At 35.6% G+C, this 26533-nt stretch overlaps 1 protein-coding gene across 1 annotated transcript in view; it reads right to left on the bottom strand.

Moving 5' to 3' along the window:
* Positions 1 to 25731, bottom strand: part of LOC121975066 (alpha-N-acetylglucosaminidase-like) — a 93131-nt gene extending 67400 nt beyond the window's left edge. The window contains exons 1-4 of the mRNA XM_042526435.1: positions 25558 to 25731; positions 16609 to 16694; positions 16354 to 16448; positions 4698 to 4779 (exon numbers count right to left, since the gene is read on the bottom strand). Coding sequence (XP_042382369.1) covers positions 4698 to 4779; positions 16354 to 16448; positions 16609 to 16694; positions 25558 to 25731 — 437 coding nt within the window. The remainder of the gene's footprint in view (positions 1 to 4697; positions 4780 to 16353; positions 16449 to 16608; positions 16695 to 25557) is intronic.
* Between the last annotated feature and the right edge of the window lie 802 nt (positions 25732 to 26533).

Below are 26533 nucleotides of genomic sequence, written 5' to 3' on the forward strand. Positions count from 1 at the left end.
CGAGACCATAAAACTTGTTTCAGCTCTATTTCTATTCCAAATAATAGTGAAATTTTGTTATGGCATTATAGATTGGGACATCCTAATTTTCAATATTTAAAGTTGTTTCCCAAGCTATTTATGAATAAAGAGCAGTCAGTTTTTCAATGTGAGTTATGTGCATTAGCAAAACATCATCGATCTGTTTTTCAATCCCAATCAGCACCTTTCGCTATGATTCACAGTGATATTTGGGGACCTTCTAGAGTGACCACTCTTTTTGGAAAATATTAGTACATTACTTTCATTGATGATCATACTAGGGTCACATGGGTTTTTTTTGCTAAAAGAAAAATCTAAGGTTGTAATGATGTTTAAAATTTTCTAAAACAAGGTTCAAACTCAATTTCAGAATCAGATAAAATTTTTTCAAAGTGATAATGGAACGGAATTCTTTAACAATGTATTGGGGAATTTTTTTTTTGCTGAGCAAGAAATTGTGCACCAAAGTTCATATAATCATACACCTCAACAAAATGAGATTGCTGAAAGGAAAAGCAAACATCTCCTTGAAGTTGCTAGAGCCTTGAGTTTTACAACTAAAGTGCCTAAGTATCTTTGGGGGGGGGGAGCAGTTCACACAGTAACCTATTTGATTAATTGAATGTCAACCTGAAATTTGCCATTTAAAACTCCAATCCAGGTTTTCACATAGGCTACGTTTGGTTGGGTGTAATGTAATCTAGCTTGTAATGTAATCAGATTTGTAATGTAATGTAATGTAATCTTGATTACATTACTACGTTTGGTTATGTAATGTATGTAATCTTTCATTACAAAGGTGATTACATTCTTTTGTTTGGTATCCATTATTTTTTATAGGGAATGTAATTCATATTATTATAAAATGACAAAAATATCCTGTGACCTCTATCGGCGGTCGCCACACCTCTATCGAGTTTGCGGCAGCCATCGGCAACCAACTACCGCCGCCACCGTCGGTCGCCGCAGCAGGCCACCGTCTTCGCCAATCGGCGACGATGGGCTACGACAGGCGGGCGACGGCGGGCGACAACCAGCGGGCAACCGTGGCGGACGGCGATCGGCGGCCGGCGATCGGCGATCAGCGGCCGGCAATTGGCAACGGCGGTGTCGACCGATTGCCGGCGGCGGCGGCAGCCGACGGCCGGCGCTGGCGGCGAAGGTCGGCGACCGGTGGCGGGCGACGGTCGACAACAAACTAGGGGTATATTCGACATTTAAACTTTGGTGAAACAATGACCTCGTAATGTAATCGGATTACATAGCAATTGCTTTGTAATCCATATTACAAATCTTCACTACCTTTTGTAATCCAGATTACATTACATTACAAGTTTTAAATCAAACCAAACAAAATAATCAACTTTGTAATGTAATCTGGATTACATTACAAGGTAGATTACAGGCTACCAAACGCAGCCATAATGTTTTCCTAATTCTCAGTTAGTGACAAGCATCCCTTTGAAAATCTTTGGAAAGGTTGCATTTGTTCATAATTTTGATCCTAGAAAATCAAAACTTGATCCAAAAGCACATAAATGCATTTTTGTGAGATACCCCACCAATCAAAAGGGTTACAAATGCTTTGATCCAGTTTCGAAAAAAATCTCTTTGGATGTCACCTTCCTTGAAGGAACTTCATACCAGAACTCTCATCTTTAAGGGGAGAACAAAACTAATAAAGATGAATGTGTTGATAAATCTGACTTAACATTTGCACTTATTCCTAATGATGCCCAACCACTAAAAGTAAGTGAGGTAGAAAATGTGAAAAATATTGAATCTACTGACAAATAAGAACACTCTGTGATAATGTCATCTCAAAATGAGCAAGCTGAAACGATATAAAGGTCTTGTCTATTCAAAGAAAAAGAAAGACCCTAGTCCCAGCATCACCAAGAATCTAATCAGAGGTTCAATCATGAAATTCATGATTCACAAGGCCTTGATCTTCTAGGTAACTCTGAGTCTAACTCTTCTAGTCAACTAAATCTTCCCATTGCTTTTAGGAAAGGTGTTAGATCTTCTAAAAAAATATCCACGGTCAAATTTTGTGTTATGAAAATATTTCACCTTCCTATTGGACATTTGTTTCACAATTTTCTAGTGTATTCATTCCTAATAGCATCTAGGAAACCCTAAATGTTCCCGAGTGGAGAGAAGCTATTTATAAGGAGATGAGAGCTTTGAAGGAGAATTCTAGTTGGGAGAAAGTGGACCTACCTAATGGGAAGACAGTTGTTGATTGTAAGTGGGTATTTACGATGAAATACAACTCAGATGGATCCTTGGAGAGGTGCAAGGCTCGCCTAATAGCTAAAGGGTTCACTTAGACTTATAGAGTAGACTACTTCGAGACTTTTTCTCCAGTTGCTAAGTTAAACACAATACGAATACTTCTATCTATAGCTGCTAACCTTGATCAGCCATTGAATCAACTAGATGTGAAGAATGTATTCTTAAATGGGAACCTAGATGAGGAAGTTTATATGGAACCTCCATCGAATTCACTGAGAAATTTGGAAGTAAGGTGTGCAAGCTGAGAAGGTCTATATATGGACTCAAACAGCCCCCCAGAGCTTGATTTGACAGGTTTACAAGGTTTGTTAAAGGTCAAGGATATACTTAGGGCTAATCTAATCATACTCTATTAACTAAAAGATCCACCAAGACAAGATTTTAGTGTTGATTGTCTACGTGGATAACATAATATTAACCGGTGATGGTGCTGAAGAAGTAAGAAAATTGAAGCGAAGCTTAGCCAAAGAGTTCGAGATTAAAGACTTGGGCCAGCTAAAATATTTTCTTGGAATGGAAGTTGCAAGATCCATGAAGGGCATTGTGGTTTCATAACAGAAGTATATTCTGAATCTTTTAAAAGAAACTCGAATGAGTGGCTGCAAACCATCAGAAACTCCTATAGATGTTAATGTTAAGCTTGGAAAAGTCAAACAGGAAACTCCTGTAGATGTAGGAAGGTACCAAAGACTAGTTGGAAGGTTGATTTACTTATCACACACACGTCCTAATATTACCTTTGTTGTGAGTATGGTGAGTCAATTTATGCACTCTCCATTTAAAGAGCACCTTGAAGCTGCGTGTCAAATTCTCCGATATTTGAAAGAGGCTCCAGGAAAAGAACTTTTCTTTAGAAAAAATGACAAGAGAGGGATTAAGGTGTATACTGATGCTAATTGGGTAAGATTAATCACTAATAAGAGGTCAACTTAAGGGTGTTGTACATTTCTTTGGGGTAATTTAGTTTCTTGGAGAAGCAAGAAACAAAGTGCAGTTGTTGAGGCCGAGTTTAGATCTATGGCTCAAGGAGTTTGTGAGGTTCTTTAAATTAAGAAGATCCTTAGGAGATCTTACAAACGCAATTAACCTTCCTATGAAGCTATACTATGATAACAAGGCAGTGATCAAATTGCTCAAAATCTAGTTCAACATGACAGAACAAAGCATGTTGAAATTGACCGACACTTTATAAAGAAAAAACTCGATGAGGGAATAATTTCTACTCCATTTATGTCAACTTCACAGCAAGTGGCAAATGCGTTAACCAAGGGCTTGTTGAAACAAGCATTTGAATTTAAGTCAACAAGTTGGGTATATGATAAATATCTTTGCACCAACCTGAAGGGGAGTGTTGATAGTATTAAAGAATATTCTAATTGATTTAATTTGATAGATTAGGGAAGTAACATAAAAGGAAAGGATAGGTCAATCTGTGATTGAAAGAGATTTTTATTTTCCTTTTCTTTGTGACCTTCCTTTTCTAATGTTTCCTGCATCCTCCTATTTTAGTTGGACTCTTTGTACATTATGAATAAGATGAAAATATGTATGTTCTTTTTCTCTTCATACAATTCTACAATGATCAACATCTATGTTGTTTTTTTTTTTTTGCTAGCACTAGATATCCGATTCTTCGGGCTAGCTAATCCTGAGAATGACCAGTCCGACCCCATGAATATTTTCCACCAGATATCAGAGTAAATCCAGAAGTGCTCGCAATGACTTTGTCATTACACTAGAGGAAAGTTGGGAATCAAACAATGGATACTTGGAGACTTCATGGGAGCCCTATCGCTATACCATAGACCAGGGGGTTGATCAACATCTATGTTGCAACTTGAGGGCAATGTTAGCGAGTATAAGATTTATCAAGGTAGATAAGGTTTATTTTACCTAGTCATAGCCAAAGAGAAATCTCTTTGAAATTTAAAACCACAATTCTAAACATTGTTCATCATGATATGAAAATTACAATTTTCCTCTTAACTGAACTCATTAAAGAAATCAGAAAATGATAAAATAAAAGTAAAAGCTAAAAAAACTAAAATATTGACAATAGATACATTGGAAAATCAACCTCCTAAGCGGCCTAAGATACCAACTTAAACAATGGATCTAACATGGTAAATAAAGTAGCTTAAATTTTGACTTAAATTTTGAAGATTTTTTCTTTGAAGAAAACTTTTTTTCCCTCGTAGCAATTTCTTGATCAGATGATAGGAGCAAATCATGATGTATAATGTGTTCATCTTCACAGATAATATTATAATGCTAATGAACGCATGGACTATATAATGCTATCAAATAGTAGAATCGATCAACAAAAGAAATACTTCCAAGGGTTGAAGCAACTATAAAGCCAACTTGGCTTGTCATACCAGTTTCCAAGCTGACTAATTTTAGCTGAAGGAAATTTGGCTTTCAATACAGGAGGAACATTTCCAGAAAATGCAGGAAGAACTGCATGGAAGATTGTTACAAGAATAATCATAAGATCACAAAAGCTGCAGAATAAGAAAACATACAGATCTACATGCAACCTACATATATAATCATGCTATGCATAGAAGTTCATCAACAATTTATGGTCACTGGATATGGAAAGAGGAAGAATGAACTTCAAACTAAATGAGACAACTGTTGACATTGAAATTTTCAAGCATTTCGAAAATATCATGAATCAGAAGCAATTTTCAAATTTATTTTTGAAAGTAATTGATCTTAAAAATTGTTGGAAATTTCAAAATTAACATTTTGAGGGTTCACGCTCTCAGCATTTTTGAAATCCTAGACATTATTTGGGAATTCCTAATTTAATTTATTGAACAAGATTTTCTCAAATTAATGGATCTAAATTGATTAAACTTTGTTTAATTTGATCTCAAGGAATTAATTAGATCTTGACACAAATTGCTATTACAGCTTACCATGATTATGAGATCTTGCAGATGGATGTCAAAACCAAGGTTTAAAATCTCGACCCGTGCCGAAGTTTCGGTCCTAGATCGAAACGATACGATTTCGGTATCGTATCGTGTCGTACCGATAGCGTTTCAAAAAAAAAAAGAAAAAAAAATATATATATATATAAGGTTTGGTGGTATTAATTTTATGTAACTTGACCGCATACCTTTCTCAAAACTTCTGAAATCAAAAATATGTAATCTAAAGTATTTCCTAGACATAAATATCAAATATTCATATCAAAATATCAACAGAAATGTGTTTCGATTAGGAACCAAGAATCTAAAAAGTAGATAGCTAAATATGTTAATATTCATGGTTCCAAATCTTGCTTATAAGGTAAAAAAATATTATTTATATGGGCAAATTACCTCTGTGGCCCTTGAACTTTTTCAATCGCCTACTTTTGGCCCTCCAAACAAATCAACCATGCAACTTTTTTAACTGGTTACTTGTGGCCCCTCCGTCAAATTTTTATGAAAAGATATGAAACGTGCCTTCTACGTGCCTTTTAAAAGGGTAAAAGGCGTCCATGACCCACATGGTGTTCGACCAAAATCCCGTGGCCATCTTCACAGTTTCCAAGGTGCTGCTTCCAGGGAGATCTTCGCCAGAGAGGCCACTACTAATGTGTCGTAGCTGCATTCCGCCCAACGCCTCAGCTGGACCCGGTTGGCCTACCACCACAGGGAGCGGAAGCGGTCGATTCACCACCAACGAGGCTGTCATCACTGCCAGGCGTCAACGAGGAGGTAACGGCGACAAGAGCAGTAGCCTTCTGCGGAAGGGTGTTGCTAGCATTGTGCTCTACAGCTTCGCTTTAGCTAATACTGCTACTGGTATGAGATATGTCGCCTCTTCTATATTTTACCCCTCTAAAAGGCACGAACTTGACGGAGGGGACACAAGTGACCAGTTAAAAAAGTTGAATGGCTAATTTATTCAGAAAAAAAAGTTGGAGGGCTAAAAGTAAGTGATTGAAAAAGTTTAAGAGTCACAGAGGTAATTTGCCCTATCTATAATAACTATATAAATTAACATAAAGATCATAATTTATATTTAATAATTATATAAATTATTTATTAATTAACTTATATAATATATAATATAATTATATAATTATAGTTTATAAATATTCTAAATTATATATATATATATAGTTTATATTGAATTCTGAAATCAAATTTATTTAAAAATTTTATATATTTATTAAAAAAATTTAACAATTATTTTTTTAGAATTATTTTAAATATTTTAAATATTTTTATAAAATTTTAATCTATTTTTAATTTATAAAAATAATTTAAAGTTTATTTTTAAAATTATTTTAAATTATATAACTATATATAATATAAATTATCTATTTTTTACTTTAATTTTTTTAGATTTTTAATAAAAATATATATTATAATTATATTAATTAATTAATCGTTTAATTAATTATTTATTATTTTATATAATTATAATAATTAATTAGAAATTAGATATTATATATATAATATAATGATTTTAATTAACACATTTAATAATCCTAACTTTTCCTCTCCCTTCGTGATTCTCACAATTTTACCGCCGCACTCGATTTTGTTCGCCTCGCCACCTCACCACCTCATTGCCGCCTCACCACCATCGCAAGGCTCACACGACCAGTTCGCCACGGCCGCGGGGCTCACGCGACAAGTCCGCTATGACCGTGGTGCTCGTGCGACAAGTCTGGCACGACCGCGGGGATAGCGCAATGCCTCCTCCATGGTCGCAAGGCTCGCACGATGCCTCTGAGGCTGGTCGTGGGCCTCAGAACCTACAAAGCGCCTGTGCCGGTTTCAGTGTGTGGGCGGAACGGTAAGTTTTGCTCCTTCCGCCCAACACTGAACGAACACTAGTCAAAACTGCATTTCTGAAAGAAAATTTACTCGAGGATGTGTACATGACACAACCTGAGGAATTTATAGATCCAAAGAATATCGAAAAGATATGTAAGTTGCAAAGGTCCATTTACGGATTAAAACAAGCTTCTAGAAGCTAGAATCTTCGATTCGATAATGCGATCAAAACGTTTGATTTTATAAAGAATGAAGATGAACCTTGTATCTACAAAAGGGTTAGTGGAAGCACGGTCATCTTTCTCGTCTTTTATGTAGATGACATACTTCTCTTTGGAAATGATATCCCTATACTACAATATGTGAAGACTTAGTTGGGAATTGTTTTTCAATGAAAGACTTAGGTAAAGCAGCCTACATTTTAGGAATCAAGATATATAAAGTTAAATCTAACAGATTGCTTGGTCTAAGTCGGAGCACATATATTGATAAGGTGCTTAATTGTTTTGCCATGCAGAATTCCAAAAGGGATTCTTGCCAATGTCACGTGGTGTAAGTCTTTCGAAGACTCAATGCCCCTCTTTTAGAGAAGGGACTGCAGAGATCAGATTCCTTATGCATCTGTTATAGGATCTATCATGTACGTCATGCTTTGTACTCGCCTTGATGTCTCGTATATATTAAGCTGACAAGCAGATACCAGTCAAATCCAGATGAAGGTCACTGGATAACAATCAAGAATATTCTTAAATATTTGAAAAGAACGAAAGAATATTTCTTAATATTTGGAGGTGATGAGGAGATCGCTATAAAGGATTACAGCGATGCAAGCTTCCATCTTATTCGAGAGATCATCGATAGCGGAGATGTGAGGATATGTAGAGTACCGATTGATGGTAACATTACGGATCCTTTGACAAGACGTTGGCACAAAGGAAGCATGATGGTCATATTAGGGTATTAGATATTTCAGTGATTGACACTAATACTAGTGGGAGATTGTTAGTATTAGCCGTGCCCATTATGAGATGATTGACAAGGAAACTTTTGTATCATATTTCATTAATATGTACTTTGGTATCGGCAAATATCACTTATAACAAGGTGGATTATAAAGTTGATCACTAGTATGCAGTAAGTTATGCAGAGGAATGTGAGTGATATAGTTGGAATTTATCCCTTTCATATAACGGAAGTAATATCTGTGGCCCCTTGATTAAGTAGGACTACTAAAATACATAGTCATGCTCAAATAAGTCAATATGAGATTGAGCTTATTTGGTTAAGTGAATCTACTTGGAGATTAAGAAACAAAGAAAAAAAACAGCCCGATGCACGAAGCTCCCGCTATGCAGGTCCCGAGGAAGGATCCATTATACGCAACATTACCCTACTTTTTACAAGAGGCTGTTTCCAGGATTTGAACCCGTGACATTGGAGATCAATAAACACAAAGATTAATAAGAGGATGACACGGTCTATGCCTTATGGATCAATCTAGATATCGAGAATAGAAGGATTGAGTTATATAAGATAATAGACAGACAGTTTACGTCGGATCTCGACATTCTCGTTACTTGGGTATCAATAATGCATTGTTAGATGTCGCTAATTGCTTGTGTATTTAAAATGGTTTTAGAAACACTACCAATGTTACGAGAACCTATTGGGTCACATATAAAGAGCATGTTGACTTGGAGATTAATTTATTTTAGTTTGACTAGAATTGTATGGGTTTGAGCCTTAATCCTGAAATTGGTTTCGGACCTTATTATGACCCAACCTGATCAAGAGCCCACTAAGATAAACACTAATAGTCATTGGAGAAGATGAAGAGTCATCAGAGAAGATGAAGAGTTTATCGAAGAAAATGAAGAGTTAGTGTTCATCTTCATATTTAATGCCAACTCAAATAGCCATAAAGAGGCTAAGAAGGTGAAGGGGTTTTGGGTGTCTCTTGGATTGTCAATATATATGTCATCTCTAGCAAGATGAAAAGTTAGCATGAATCCTTCTCTTCTTCCATTTTCCGTGTGAGAAGAGAGAGCTCCAACTTCGGAGTTCTTGGAGAAGAACCGAGTGACTTGCTCGTATGGATACCGTAAAGGCGTGGACATTCTAATCGCACTGAGATCTACCGCCGAGTCAAAGTTGCTGCTTGGATTGTATCGTTCATGCAACAAAGGTAACAACTCGATCAAATATATATTCTGCATTCGCTTGGATCTCTGGAGGAATCTCTTTTTCCATTGCATTTATACATTATTTTTCGCAAAAGATCCCTACACAAGATTTAAAATCATGCTCGACGAACAAAATCTCCTTCTTATGCTTCATCTTCTTCCTTCTTCAACTCCAATCCATTACCGGTACCATGCATTGAAACATTGGCTAGTCAAAGATCGAAACTTCAACACAATTTGAGATTTTTAACCTTACTATGAACATTAGGCAACCGGTGAATATTCAAGAAAGGAATAACTTCAACATACATGGCCAGAAGCTGAGCATACTAAACTAGTGGTTATTATCCCTGTAATAGTGATGAATAAATAAGGCATGAAAGCTTTAAAAAAGAATAATCAAAGAGAGGTTGTGACTACAATATTTTTGAAATTGCAACTGAAGAGAAAGTAATAGAAAATGAGATCAGGTTCCAACATCCATGGTTTAAAATATTGAATCATGTCAAATGGCATGAGCAAAACATTTTGTTCTACTAGCAAACTAGCACTAGGAACTCTCAAAGACAGTAAAACACCGCATAAATGTAGGTTCTACTCTTATTACTCTCATCCTCTTCATCACAAGACTAGAAACCAACCAAAAGACACTAGACAACATGGGAACTAAGTACTTGGCTTTCTTCTTCTTATCCACACTAAGTTTTCTTCTTTCACTTCTTTTTCTTCTTCCTCTTCATCATCATCTTCTTTTTCTAGTTCCAACTTAGGAATGTGTGCTCTTCTAAGGAAACTAATAATGCAAGAACCAAGCTCCTCAACTAGATACATGTGGCAAGCTCGGTAACAATAACATTGTTTTATTATTAGTGTTTGTTGGAAGGTAACATGATTAGTGTTTTTTTTTACTACTTCCATCTCGTTCGTAATCAATTGGAAAAATAGAGACATGGACGACTGTTTCGTAAGGATATCATTGTAATATAATTTTTCAAGTGAATGAAAATTAGTGTTCAAGGTCAGATATGATTAGGCGAAGGCATTGGCTCGAATACAAACATGATCCATAGACGCGAATACACTGCTAATTTTAGCATGTGCAAATGTCAATGAGTGTGAAATTGACTGAGGAATTGGGATTGACAAAATCCCAAATTGAACTACAAATGAGAACCATATTACAATGAATTTAATTGGGAATAATTTTATCTCAATTAAATAAAAAAGGAAAAAAAAAATTCTTGGGTTCTTAGCCATGTCCTTGTCAATACGAAGGCGGTACCAAAAGTAGTAGGCAAAAACCATGTGACAATCATCATTTGGTCTTGTATTAAAATCGGATCATGAGCCTAAAATCAACACACGCATGCACTCCTGTTCAAGACATGTTTCGAAGAAATTGCCTTCATTCAATGTCCATGCAAGAAGCAACAATATAGATGCGGTTTTGATTATTGTGCTCCTTAGACCTCAATTGTAGCGTCAATATTCACATGGTTTCATACAAACACTTACAATGAATTTTCTCAACTTGCATTAGTTGCATGCAACTAATGCAAATAGGGGACACCATATTCAGCAAATGGGAAGCTTAATTTCTAGAGATACATAATAGCTAACATCTTTTGCATCTTCAGTCGATCAATTGAGTACACAAAAATAGTACTTTGGTAATATACATTCCAATTAATTTGATAAATTAAATTAATGGAATTTTTCAAGAAAAGGTATACCCGTCTAAAATAACTTTTCACCTATGAAAGAGCCACACTCCTTTAGCTCAAATTACTTATAATTTCTTCCCTTCCTCTCCTCTTTAAGTTCCAAGACTTTGACGGTCCTTTACACTTGAAATTTGGAATGCTTCTATTTTGAATCAAAGGTTGTTGTATCTTGGAGAGAATATAGTCAGGATTTTTAAAGGCTCTTAAGGAAGTAAAGGGTATGTCAACTTATAAAAAGGCGATTCAACAACAAGCTAACTAATTAGTGTCAAACCTATTGGACCAATCTCATTAACTGAGAGAAACTCCAATATGAATTTAAGAAGACAGTCAAGATTATGGTTATGGCAACTTGGGTCCCACTTCTACTCAAGAGAAACCCAAAAAAAATTTCTGAACCAACTTCAAGATTATGGTTATGGCAACTTGGGTCCCACTTCTTTTCAACTTTTTTAAGTACAAGTTAAATTTTAAAATTGGAGAATATACTAATTTGTTGGGAGAAGTTCGAGCATTCGTCTCCATATGTTGATTTTGTTATAGATTTTGTGGAATCATCATCATAGTTATCACCTTCAAAAAAAAAACTAGTCCCGTGCACGAAGCTCCCGCCATGCGGAGTCCGGGGAAAGATCCATTGTACGCAGTCTTACTCTACTTTTTACAACAGGATATTCCCAGGATTCGAACCCGTGACTTTTTAGGTCACAAAGCAACAACTTTACCGTTACGCCAAGGCTCTCCTTCTTTATAGATTTTGTGGAATCGTCATCATGGTTATCACCTTCACATTACATAATTTCAACAAAGACATGGATATCATTGTTGTCATACAAGAAACTCAGATATTTCCTTACTCATTAGAAAGGACGACCAAAAGAAAATATCTTAAGGTCAAAATATAAAAAGAGAAACAAAGTACATTTATTTCTTTCCCATTGGAAAGTACATCTAAAGAATAAAATTAATGAAGAAATACTTCTAGACAGGCTTACTGAAGCAATTATTTCATATGCTTTCAAAAGGCGGTCTAAGAAGAAAAGTCAACAACTCATCACGAGTGAAGGAGAATAATGCAAACAAGAAAACATATTAGCATAACGAAGATAATGATTGAAGAATAAAATCAATAACTGCTCAATTTGGCTAAAAAGACATCTCTGCTTCTCAATTATTCCACCTTCCTATTCAACAAAATAAACAAAAACATCAACATCAAAAAAAAAACAGCCAGCAACTATCTGATTGGCTAAAAAGGCAGCTCCACTTCATAAATGCTCCACCTTTGCACTTGGCGGACTCAAGTTCTCTTCGATTGAGAAAAATACCGTGGTCAAGGATTTAATTTTATTAAAAGTTGTCTAAGTTATTAATTTTTATAATTAGTTGGAACTTCTAAAAAAGTTGTTTAGTTTTTTTAAAAAGCTTGTTAGGTTTTTATTAGAATAATTAGAGTTTTATTTTAAAAGTCTATTGTTTTATAAAGAATAGGTCGTGTTATCAAACTATAAAAATGATTAGGATCTCATGTAATAGACAAGTTTAGAGTTAATACAATTTGCAATTTCCTTTTCTATAGGTGAAAATTGGCAACTTTCCTCTAGTGAGGATTGTATCATTATCCTTCCACTGTGTTGCATCGTAGGGGATACCATATTTACCCAATGGGAAACTTATTTTTGGAAGGTGTACAATAACGAACATCTTCCACAAGTTTAATCAATCAATTGAGTCTGCGTAATCAATACTCTACTATTGTATATTCTAATTAAATTAAAAAATTAAATTAATAGAATTTTTCAAGAAAAGACACCCATCTAGTAAATGTCTTTTCACCCTTCAAAAGAAACTCTTCATCTCTCCCTATAAAAGGAATTTCACTATTGTTCTCAAATCACTATATTCTCTAGTTGTGATTTGTTCTCATCTCCTCTCAAAAAAGTTCTAATGTTTCAAAAGTTTATATGATTTGAGATTTGGTTGCTCCTATTTTGAGTCAAAGTGATTGTATCTTATGAGCAATTGTAGATCAATCGCAATATCATCTTAAAGAAAGGATCCTGCTCTCATCTCAACCTTTCTCTCTTACCTAAAAGGATGTATCCATAACCGAAGAGGTGATTCGACACCTAACAATATTGAGATAGTGATGGACACAATTAAGTTGGCTATGACAATATCGAAAGGATATATCTACCATCCAAAGGGATGCCTTGACACCGAAAGGGTGTGTCAAAAATTTAAAAGAGATACAATTCAGGTCATCATATGACACTCCATCAATTTAAGCAAGTTGATTTGTCTACAAGTTGATTGACTGGACTCCTGTTGAACCAATCACATTAAATGAGAGAAACTCTAATTGGTGTCAACATTCTTTAAAAAAAAAACAGTTCTGATCAAACATAAATACCCTAACTCCAAATGAGGCTTTAAAGCTTGTCGGCATTCGCCCTAAAAGATAAGAAATTTTAGAGAGAGGCAAATTTAATCTCATTTTACTTTAAAAAGGGCGAAAATGTTAAGGGAATGACATCAGAAAAATAATCTTAAATCATGCAAAAAATATACCAAAAGTAATACAAAAGCAGAAAATTAACGGTTAATAAGAATCAAGTAGTGCTTCAGAACTGAAGTAAAAAAAGGAAAGATAGCAATGTTGCTCCAAATTCTATTACTATTTTTTCTCCTTAAAATTCCTTTTTTTGAAATTTGACCCCTCTTTCTTTTGTTATACCTTCCTTGAAGCTTGTGTCCGACTGACCCGTTAGGTGAGGTGTTGAGCCTGACCCATCATGAACCACCACGGCCATGATGGCTGGGTTTGTTTCCCCACACAGTGGTTGGCCTAAGCCAAGTTGAGCTTTTTTAAAAAAATAATAATAATAATAATAAAAAGAAGAAAGTAAAAGGAAAAAATTAAATAATATTTATAAATTATTTTTCTTATTTTATTTAAAAAGTTTAAACATCTTTATATATGCATTTTAAAATTTGTAGGCTAGGCTTGACGGACAACAAAGTCACCACTGTGTCAGACCCGCAAGCTAGGTTGGGCCGAGCTCAACGTAGTCCATCCCCAATCAGATCATGCTAGGCTTGGCCCAAGCTTGGCAAGGTCGAGTCGCAAGAGGTCCAACTCAATTGTCACCACTAGTTTAAGCATATGGCCTGCACTTGGTTCTTGTTAGAGACAAGATTTGAAATCTCACATTACGCCATGATTTTGGTGTCTCATCAAAATGAGACGTGTCGAGTGTGTCGTATGGCAGTGCTAGTGGGTGTGCTATGCTGAAGGAGGAGAAAGAGTGGAGGAAGAAGATACTATCATTCGCCATCTCAATGCCTTACAAAAGTCTCGCAAACCATAAGTGAAGTTGTCGCCAGTGTGCACAATAGATAAAGTTATCATCTTCTCAAGATCCCATCTAAGCATTCATCATCTTTCCAAAGACTCGTGGATCCTGCATAGAAGTCATCTCATGGAAGCCTCATAGATCTTGTGTATATTCGTCAATAATCTTGAGTGATCATCATCTTTGGACCTTGTCGAAGACTCTAAAAGTCATATAGTCGTTGTGAGGTGTTGTCAGAGTCTAAGCGAACAATCAAATGAATTATTCCCACATCAATACTTCTAGGCTTAGGGATCCTTCAATCCTTTCTCTCCTCCCATCTCTATTATATGAACATATCTACTCACAAGAGAAGCCATCTCATCCACTTATGCTTACTTATGGGAGATGACAATATTGCATTCTAATTGTATTTGAGAATTAGTTATCTTCCTTCTAGCAAGTCTATTGTTCATTGCAAGTGGATGATCACTATTAAAAACAACCTTGGTTGGCTCCATTGATAGGCTTAAAGCTCAATTAATGATAGAAGGGAATAGAAACATAGCATTGACTATCTGGATACAATGGTCAAGATTGCTTAGGTTCATTTCTTCCCTTATATTGGCAGCTATACCCCCAATGGTGGCTATCTCAATGAGATATCAATATTATTTCTCTCCATGGTGACTTGAATGATACATAAAGCAACATCTTGAGCAAGGGCTAATTGCTCAAGTGGAGCATAGACTTGTAAATAAAAAAATAATAATAATATCTATATCGAATGTAATCTCATAAATAAAGCATGTTTGTTAAATTCAGTTTGGGAATCTTTTATTCAGTTTGGTATCATTCGGAGTGTATTAATTATTTAATATTTTATGTTATCTCTCTGTTTATAAATAAACTGTCTCATTGTTAATGTAGATATTAATGTTGCAAGTAATGATACTGTTGGAATCACAAGATCAAAAGTGTATCTCCATCATCCCCTCCAAAGCAAAAGATTTAGGCAACATTAATTAATGTTGTAAACATAAAGGTTTCCCGTTCAGGGGAAACACTTATATTTCATGGCATAAATATATGCTTCATTTGCTTGAACAAGGTAGTATGCTAGACACTAGACCTGTGGATACTCCTGTGCATCTAAATGTCATACTAATACTAGGGAAAGGGTAGTCACTATTTTAACCTAAGGAAGTATCGAAGATTGGCTTGCAACTTAATTATCTTATAGTTACAACACCTATCATCTCATTTATTGTGATTGTGACAAGACAATATCTAGAATCACCCTGCTAGATCAATTAGAAGGCAGCTCTAAGATTCTTTGATATGATGCATGCTCCAAGCAGGTGCCTCCTAAATCCCGATTAAGACCATCTTCGAATTATAGGATAGACGACTACAAATTAGGTAGGTTCCCAGATATGTGCTGTACACACCAATTATCTTTTTATGAGGGAATTTGATTTCTTGGAGGAAAAAAAAACAGAGTGTACTGGTCATATTTTGTGCTGAGGAAGAATATAGGGCTGTATCTTTTGCCATATGTGAGCTTATTTGGATCAATAGGACTGTATCTCTTACCATATGTGAGCTTATTTGGTTCAAACAATCAGCAACACTATAAATTGATTCACCTATCCAAACATAAAATTTATATTGTGATAATCTTTCATGCATATTGCCTATAATCTAGTCTTTTATGAGAGGACAAAAAAACAGCAACACATTGTCACTGCATTGAGAAAATGTGCTGTGAGGATATCATTAGGTCATCTGTTAGACTTAATAATCGACTAGCAACTTCACTAATGGTCCTTAATAGGCCCTAGAATTGGTTATATTTGTAACAAGTTAGGGTTGATTGAGAAATTCTTTTGCCATCATAGAAATCAAAAAAGATGGTTGTCATAACAAGCTAGAGTTGATAGAGGAATATAATACTGAAAGAATAAAATAAACCATCATAGAGGCTAGCATAAAATTTTTTTACCTGGAGACATCCCAAATGAGTACATTCTAGCAAGTATTTTCTTTTGAAGAACTAGTTGATCATCAAGCCAAGTTTGAGGCAAGGGTCCACCCCATCTAACATCAAATATAGTGAAAAAAGAATTATAATAGAAAAGTATGTAGCATGAGCATCAAACTTCATATAATCAAATTTCATTAATTATAAAAAATAATAATAACAGAATATACTTCAAATATATATTTGAATTCGAAATCGAAACAACAACAAACTCACCCATGCAAATTTCCCATACGTGACCATGCAAGAAAGGCAGGTCCTCCAAAAAAATCATCTAGATCTGAGTGGCTGATATTATACCTCTAGGAAAGAGAAATAGCAAGACAGATCAGATGATTTCTAACCTAATGGAATGCTGCAACAAATATTGATTATCATTGAGCAGTCATCATCAAATGAATAGCATGATAACTTACTGGTGGAAGTCTCCAAGTAGTGGCCATTTGACCACAACTTATCCATAATCAATTACCAGAAGGACTTCAAACAAAAAAAGAGAAAAGCATGAAGTAGTCAATCAATGTTGTCAAATTGTAAAGTTTGGCCCTCATTGCAATTTAGCTGAAAATGACAGCGTCTTTTCTTGGAAAAAGTGAACCTCACAAACAAAAAATGCAATGTGGAACAAAACTGGACAGCTACCTTAGAGTTTCTTGATTACTACTGATTCCCGCCATAACAGATGCATTGAATTTAACCATTAATAGGTTATATAGCTTATCGAAGTTTTTCTAAACTTAGCATAGTACTTCTCAATCCACATGTTTACATATCAAGGACACAGACAGAGAATTTGATAGCCTGATGGACAACAAACTTTTTAAAAAAGCAGTTTATCAATTATTTCTACTTGATAGAATTCTATATGGTTAAAATTTAAAAACCTTGCTCACTATATCCATTGATTAGATCCCTCCTATCTCATTCAAATACGTCCTACAAGCAATAAATGTTAATAAGTCCTTTAACCCAGTCTTGACAACCGATCCAGCCTCTTCTTCATGTTAATCCTCCAGGACAGCTACTTGCGCAGACTTATTTGATATAGATCCTTTCAATGTGTCTCCACAAGATTGATGCAGGAGGATTCGTGGGATCCTTTTTATTATTTTTAGTAAAGTATTCCTTTTTGTAATTTTTGGATTTTTTTTGGTATTTAGATATTTTTGGTAATTTCTATCTTTTATATTTTTTAGATTTTGAGTCCGTTTAGAAATTTTAAGATTGTGGATCTATTTATAATTTTTCCTTTCTTTTAGAATTTCTCCAATAAATGCTCCAGTTAGAGGATGTGAAACTATAACAAACACGCATATCAAACGAGGAAGAGGAAAACCAAAAAAGACTTAGTTAGCAATAATAAAACAAGATAAAATGTATTTAAGTATAGATGATATAGTAGGAGTTAGAGCTCAATGACGTAAAAGGATTTATATAGCTGATTCCACCTAGTAGGATAAAGCTTGGTGGTTGTTGTTGTTGCTGTTGTTTAGAATTCCTTTCCCTTCTTTACAAAGTAGAAATTGTAATCTCTATATTAGGATTTCTTTCCTTTATTTGGGTCTTAGGATTTAAAGTCTATATAAGAATGTGTTTAGCTATTTGAGGGATCATCCTTGGTTATTAAATAAATTTCCCATTTTCAAAAAAAAATCTGGAGTACGATGATTTTTCTCTTCGTCTTCTCCTCAATTTCCACTTCTAGCGATAATCGCTATCATGCCCAGCGTCAGTTGGTATCAAAGCAGTTCCGATTGAAGAAGTCGAGCATCAGATCCAATGGAAGGTCGATTGTGATCGTAATCGTGTCAGGCAAGTTCCAGCTGAAGAAGCCTTGCACCGTGGTCATAGCACCGACGAGATTGAGGATTTATAGTGACAAGTTATAGATTTAACCCAGCATCTAGTAACGTGAAATCTTGAAGATTGTGAGGTACGTGGTCGAGACGATCGATATAGAGACTTCGGATTTTAAGTTGATCTACCCGAATTTTCTGATACATGAATTTTGTTGATTGGATCAACAAAGTGGAACGGATCTACTATAAGCAAGTTCCGGATCGGATGAAGGTAAAGTTGATTGCCATCAAACTCAAGGATCGAGCATCGGCGTGATGGGAGCACTTGCGATGCTCACGAGACAGACAGGACAAAACCAAGATCAAGGATTGGGAGAAGATGAAGAAAAAAATAAAAGATTACTTTCTTCCTTTAGGTAGACTCAAACCCCAAGATAGCTTCGATTCCCAAGATCACCTTGACATATTCGAAGATGATTTGGAAGAAGTTGATGAGATACTTTATGGCGATGGCCTTGAGACTTTAATCATTAGTGAGAATTTGTTGATTTCCAAGGATTCACTAATAGAATCAGATAAATCTATTCATGGCGCTTTGGATATTAATTGTCCTATGAAAGGTTCTATTTGAAACTCGGACTTATCAAGTACTAAACAATCAGATGACAAAGTGAATGAGGATGTTCATTGCAAAACCAAATTGCTTAATGGTGCACAACAACAACAATTACCTAGAAGAAGTTGATGAACCTGACACGCTGCAAGTTGTGGAAGACCCTAAGAAGAATAGATGGACCAAGATGAGAAGCTAGCTGAAGGCATTAAACTTTGTCATATCAACAACTGCAACTTCAAAGAGCACTATTCTAAGTGACTTTATTACGATTTAAGCCAATGGTGGGGGAAGAGATCTTTAAGGGGGCCAAGACATTCAAGCATGAAGTGTTCGAGAAGGTGCAACTGGAGCTCAACTAGTTCCAGCCTCGTCATTTACAACGCCAACATCAAGCAGCTCGTCGACGTCAAGGACCACGAGTACTTCTCCTACCTCGGCCAGACGACGTACTAGGAGGTTGCCAACCAGGCCAAGGTCAACGTCACTAAAGCAAGGATGAAGGGCCAGATGGGCTCCAAGGAGCATGACGGTAGGATGCTGCAGAACGCCGCCAGGATCAACGCGAAGGCCAAGGTCCTAACCAAAGTCAAGTTGTTCCGAGCCGAGCGAGAGGCAGAGGTGTGACCGCCAATGCACATCTCGCCGTGAAGAAGGCGGAGTGGTTACATCAAGCCAAGGTGGTCGATGTCGAGGCCGCCAAGGTAGTCACCATTAGGGACTCCGCGTTGTGTCTCTAGGTGGAGAAGAAGAACGCTTCTTGCCAGATAGAGAAGCTCAAGGTCGAGCTCCTTAGCAGAGCCACCGTCGACTATGAAATTAAGGTTAGGAAGCAAATTGGGAGTTATACAAGAAGCAAAAGGCGACAGAGGAGGCGTTGTACGAGCAAGAGAAGCAAGCGGAGTGCTAGCGCGCAATCGCGGAGGCCAACTTCTTTACGCTGCAGCCGTAGGCCGACGACACGCTTTTCGCAAAGTAGGAGGTGGAGGGGATCCTATTGCTGGAGGCGGTTCAACGCGAGTGCCTACGCACAATTCTGGAGGCGCTCGGCTGGAACTACACGACGATGAGGGACTTCCTGATGATCGACAGCGACACGAACAAGGAGATGGCAAGGATCAACACATTGGAGCTTCTCCAGTTTGAATATAAAGTTGCATTTAGATCGTCGAGGATTCCTAAAGTCCAACAGCTGCTAGATTTTACCAAGTTGATACATCTTTCTCCTGGGCTACCACCACTACGCTAAACTCGAGAACGAGTTCTTTTTAACATGGGGTGGGAATTTTTTTTATTTTTAGTAAATTATTTCTTTTTATAATTTTTGGATTTTTTGGTATTTTAGGTATTTTTGGTAATTTCTATCTTTTATATTTTTTGGATTTTGAGTTTGTTTAGGAATTTTGGGATTGTAAGTCTGTTAATAATTTTTCCTTTATTTTAGAATTTCTTTCCTTTCTTTACAAGTTAGGAATTATAGTCTATATATTAGAATCTCTTTCCTTTATTTGGGTCTTAGGATTTAGAGTATATATAAGCGTCTATTTAGCTGTTTGAGAGATCATCCTCAGTTATTAAATAATTTTTTAAAAAAAATTAGAGGGTGATGGTTTTTCTCTTCTTTATCTTCTCTTCAATTTCCACTTCTCGTGAGCCCACAGGATAATCACTATTCTGCACGTCAAAGATACACCATCTTTGACTGCTATGTCACCTGGAAATGTTATTTATGTGAGTAATACAAGTAATAAAGGTCATAGTTGCAAAGGAGATACCCAAAAGAGATCGCTTAGCATGTTAGTGTTTTGCACTAACACACATGCACGCACATGCACATACCTAATAAGTCCTTTAACCCGGTCTTGATAACTCACCCAGCCTCTTCCTCAAGTTAATCCTCTAGGGCAGCTACTTGGGAAGATTTCATTCGATATAGATCCTTTCGGTGCTTCTCCTCCACAAACAACATCTTTGTCCGTGAGTCTAGATGTCACCTCGAAACTTTGTCTATGTGGTAATACTAGGCATAAAGGCTGTGGTTGCAAAGGAGTTACTCAAAAGTATGTTATTGTGTGTACTACCTCCATTCCTACATCCAGAACTTGTCATTGTCATTGGAGAATGTCGACAAATTTGGTCTTGAATGGATCCCTCAACATGGACACACACACATGCATCAGTCCAAAAGCGAACCTTTAGCATGTTAATGTGTGCACCACCCCAACTTCTACATTATCTCATCATTGTTATTTGAGAATGCCGAAAATTCTCAACCATGGTCATTCTTTAACCCTCAACTTGAAAAAATGCAGTGCTACTCAACTGCCATTTTAGAGGTGATTGACACTAAATAGCACTTCAAATCATTGTTCAAGGTGGACAATACCTAGCATGCACCCCACCCATAAAGTCCTTCCCACATGTAACCTCAAAGGTTGTATAATCTTAATCTATCCTTAGAACATGAACTTGGAAACCAGTTGACGACTCAAAGACCAACATGGTAGGCATCACCCTACCAGGTCTTCTACTCTTGGCCTAGCATACGAATATCTTAGTTAAAGTTGTTAGTTAAACTACTGTAGCTTCCATCAACCATTGATGTCATGCAAGGGAGAATAGAGGGTTATTTGATGTCTCATTCCTAACTTGATTATTGAATTATATTGCATAGATGATTCACCTTCACCCTATATATAAGATTGGTAATAAAAAGCTAAAGAAAGGATTACAAAGAGCTAAAAAATTAAGAATATCACTGCGGACGTCGGCCTTTAATTCTCCATCTCCTCCTTTTATAGCTTTCTTTCAGTCAACTGGAATTCTTCATCAATCAACTATTCCACAAATGTTGTTAGTAGATCTAACCATTGTTACTTTATGAATGGCTCCTTCCAAGTTACCAGTGTAACAAAATAGTTTATTGGAATTTGCTATCAATCGACTAATTTATAATTATGATCAATCCACTCGGCCACGAACAAAATCATTCTGTTAGTTGGCTAATCGGCCCCAATCGACTGCATCAATATACTGGACCTACTAGTACCATAAATAGGTCATAACTACAAAATCAACTCATTTAAGGTTTAGGATTTCACGAGTCAATTACTACTCTAACTCTAAGGCCAAGTTCATCTATGTTGAGATATATCCTTACTCAGGTACATTTTCTCTCAACACTCAACTCCCATAGAGTTATACCTTTGCTTTGAAGTCATCCTCCTTCAACCCCACGTCTTTTGAATGCACTCAAGCCCACAACTCCTCTCCTTGGCATCCTTTATGTCTTTTCATTTAGACTCTGCTTCCCTGACTCCTCTCCAATGCTCCTTATCTTGTGGTCCCTCAGATTCTCCACGCTATCCTTCACCAATCTCCACAGATCTCAAGCCATCGAGTATCCATCAGCCTTGACTGCTCCAAGTCATGTCTATGTGTATTCCTTTAAATCCTATAAGACTTAAATATACACATCAAAACCAAAGACAATCCTAACTAAACTCGTTACTCAAACATCAAAACTAATAATCTTTCTCGATAACTAAGGAGGTCAATTGCACCAATAGAATATTGGATGACAAAGATACTTAATGGGCATTCACCTATTAATGAATGATGCACATGAAAAGGAACATGAGATTAAAACCTAGTTGCATGAAGAGCCTAACAATGCCTTCCCATCAAAGCCTCTAACAAATGCATCCCTAGACTATTTTAATGATATTTTTGAGCCAGCCATCGTGGTTGATTTGCAACAAGTTGTAAAGGTCAAATTGGTGGAGCACTAGATTCCCAAAGAGATCGTTATAGCTCCCAAAGTTTATAAAAAGGCCAGTACTACTCTTAACACCACTATTCATCTTCCAACATAGATATTCATAATAACCACACCCATATGCAACAAAACTGACTTTTTGTAGAGTGGGTGACAATTTAATTCAAAGAGTGGGTGAATAGGTTGTCTCTGAAGGTATTTTTATCTTTTAGATAAGCAAACAACTCTCATCTTCTATCAGAATGACCAAAGACCAAATAGACACTAAAAGTTGTCTTATGGCTCTTTGAAAAAACTACTAGACTCAAGATCAATTGTCAAAAGAGTAAAATTGTGTCAAAGTAAAGTTAACCTGAACATTGGAGATACAAGGTTGTCAAGTTAAAGTTATAAACAAATCTAAATGCCTCATGCTATATATTAGAATTGTTCCTAACAAAATTGCAACCTCTTATCAAATGGTATAGTCAAGATTTAAAATCTCGACCCGTGCCGAGGTTTCGGTCCCAGACCGGAACAATATGACTTTGGTATCGTATCGTGCCGTGCCGATACAGTATGGATATTTTTTTATTTATAAATAGTACTTATTACATAAATATGTTTATTGTGTATAATTTAAAAATAAGTTATATATTGATTTTAATTTGATTTATGAGAATTGTTTTTTATTTTTTTAGAATTTTTAAATAAAATTAAAATCAGCAAAATTAATTTTCAAAATATTAAATTATAAAATTTATTATTTTTTAAAATTTTTAAATATATTTACAGTGAAAAAATATAAAATACTAAAAAAATATCAGATTATTAATCTAAATAATCTGATTTATTAGAATTTTTAAATTTTTTTAGAATTTTTAAATAAAATTTAAATCAGTAAAATTAATTTTTAAAATATTAATTAATAAAATTTATTATTTTTATTAATTTTGAATATATTTACAGTAAAAAAATATAAAATAGTTAAAAAAATATATATCAGACTATTAATCTGATTTATTAGAATTTTTTTAAAAAAAATTAGAATTTTTAAATAAAATTTAAATTCAGTAAAATTATTTTCAAAGTATTAATTAATAAAATTTATTATTTTTAAAAATTTTAAATATATTTATATTTTATGGGGATAATTTAATTAAGGTTTATAAAAGTCTCTTCAAGATATCACATTTAAGTTAGGAAATGTTCGAATTAATTAAATCAAAATATTTAATTTTTAACAATGTCTTCATAGAACGATTGTTCGGCGACACATAAGTGTCACGGGATGCCTTCGGCGCCGCCGGAGGAGTCCCGCGACTCCTCCGACATCGCCAGAGGCATCCTGCCACTCCTCCTACGGCACCTGCGAGGCACCTAGGACCATGTAGTGACACCGGAGGAGTCCCGCGACTCCTCCGGCGCTGCCTACGAGGCATGCGAGGCGTCTAGGAGAACGAGCGTACGTGATTCCTTCTATCGAGCTAAACGAGCGCACAATTCATTCTATCTCGTGATGCTCCCAATGATGCACGACGAAATCATCGCTAGTCTAGTGTCGGTTACGGTGCGCAGGCGGAACGATAAGTTTCGCCCGTTCCGCCAGGCACGGAATGAAATTCTCACTAGTACTAGTATATAAATATAAATGTCACAGCAAGCAACCAATTTTCAATTAGTGGTGTCAATTAATATCACCAAAATTACAACATGTTAATATTACTCATCAAGAATGAAATATTACTATTATAATTAAGACAATTGATGACTAACTTTTCCATATTCTATATTTTGTTATTAATTACTAACCTGTTATTGCTCATTTTGTTGAATCATATTTTAAAAAATCAAGAACCTAATATCTTGGATTTCTTGTTTAAGGTTATTCAACGTACTCTCAAGTAGAATGATATAGTTTCAGTACCATATCATGCCGACATAATTTCGGTATTTTTTAAATATAAAATATATTAACTAAAAATAAATTTAATCTAAATATTTAAAAATAAAAAATAAAATATTTTTTAAAATATATATTAAATTAATAGGATAATTTTATCAGGCTTTAATTAAGCCTATCTAAATTATTTTAATCGTAGTTAGGAGTTGATTAAAATTATTAATATAAGTTATTTAATTAAACCTAAGTTAAAACCTTCGGCTCCCGGCTCCCGGCCCCCGCTTGTTTCGCGTCGCCAACTACCTGGGGCCTGAGCAACGCTGCCAGCCAGCATGATGTATCCGAACTTGTCTCAGGGCCAACGCATCTGCAAAGGACCTTAGGTCGCTCTAGCACCGAAGGCATGCTGGCAACGGTTCGTGGGCAGAACGAAAATATTTCGCCCGTATGGGCGAAATGGTACAAGATTTTAAACTATAGAGTGGACTACTTTAGGGAAACCTTAATAATGTTTTCAATAAGCATAGTATCAAAGCTGGGATACTGCCACTCCCTTTTTGTTCTCACTCATGGTTGATTCACATAAGAATCACTCTATCCAACTGCATCTTGTTCATCATTCACATGTCTTCCTCCACAGTACCTAAGTTTATCTCTCTGGAACAAATTAAACGGGTGCAATTGTAATTATTCCACCTGAAGAATCATTCCAGCCAACTCTTGTGCATATAGTCAACATTATCCCATTAACTACATGAACCTAGTCTATTTTCACAAGTCTGTTTGACTTATCTTCCAGAAGTGTTTTCCCTTGAGGATCTAAGACTTGTACAGCCCACAAATTGTAACTATAAAAAGATGAAGGCACTGCAACATGGTTGGTCCAAACAATTTAGTTTTTACAAAGAAACAACCTTAGCAGGGAGCAAAAGTAATAATTGCTAACTAGAAGGCTAAAATAATATATAATATCAAAAGCATTCGCAAAATAAGGCAGCATAAGCTTGATGGTCCAATAACTACATTGAGAAAGAAGGTTAATTTGATTACTTCTGACACAATTATAGGAAGTCACAGAGAAAGAGTATTCTACCTCAAAAACTTTCTTCCAAATAGCTTCCTGCCCATTGAAAGCAAGTGGTAAGTTGATGCCTTGGAGAGCCATCCAGTCAATTTCTTTCTCCCATCTTTCCCAGCCCCACCATGCATATGAATCTGAGTAGAAGACAAAATAACCTAAGTTTTCCAAGAAGTGGTGGAAAGGCATCCTAAATAGAAACAGATACACGAAATCTTCATATTTAGCTTTAAAATTACAAAGGCTTTATGAAATCTAAGGACTTGCAAGTGACGAGAATATAGATTTACACTACCACATTAACACAAGATGGTGCCAGATACCAAAATGTTTGCACATGTCAGTCAGATGCACAACAATGAACACACACCTAAATTCCACAACAACAAAAAGGTAAATAGGAATTCGGTGACTGTGGTAGCTCAATGGTCTAGCAACAATTAGCCCACATCTAAATTTCAGAGCTCCACAAAGGTAAATAGGAATTCGGTGGCTGAAGTAGCTCGACAATCTTTGTGAGACAGTTTCTGGTCAGTAGTCAAACAGGAATTAATTTGGTAGCTGACGAGTCATCAGTCAATGGACAGTTGAGATGGGAGACTGTTGTCAAGATTCAGCAGGAAATATGTAACGGAAATGTCTGTGATGGTTGTCATTTCTGCAAAGAATCATGTCCTTTTCAGAGATATGTTTGCTATACTTTTCCATCCTTTGTTTCTCTACTTTATATTATGTTGTTTTCTATATAGTTTTTCATTCCAGAGGTTTTCCATTGAGATGTATTTTGAGAGGGGAAATTAAAGTAAATATTTTTCAGATTAATACAATTCACTTGCATTCATGAAAAAAAAAATGTCTTATTCCCTAAACCAAGAAAACACCATTTCTTTCATTTTTTTTCTGTTTTAACAAATTAAATCTAAATACTAATATCAAATATAGCAAGAACAAATTCCCTAACCACACACAAAAGAATATTGCTCGACTGTTG

This window comes from Zingiber officinale, chromosome 4B, assembly GCF_018446385.1.
Source record: "Zingiber officinale cultivar Zhangliang chromosome 4B, Zo_v1.1, whole genome shotgun sequence".
NCBI lineage: Eukaryota > Viridiplantae > Streptophyta > Magnoliopsida > Zingiberales > Zingiberaceae > Zingiber > Zingiber officinale.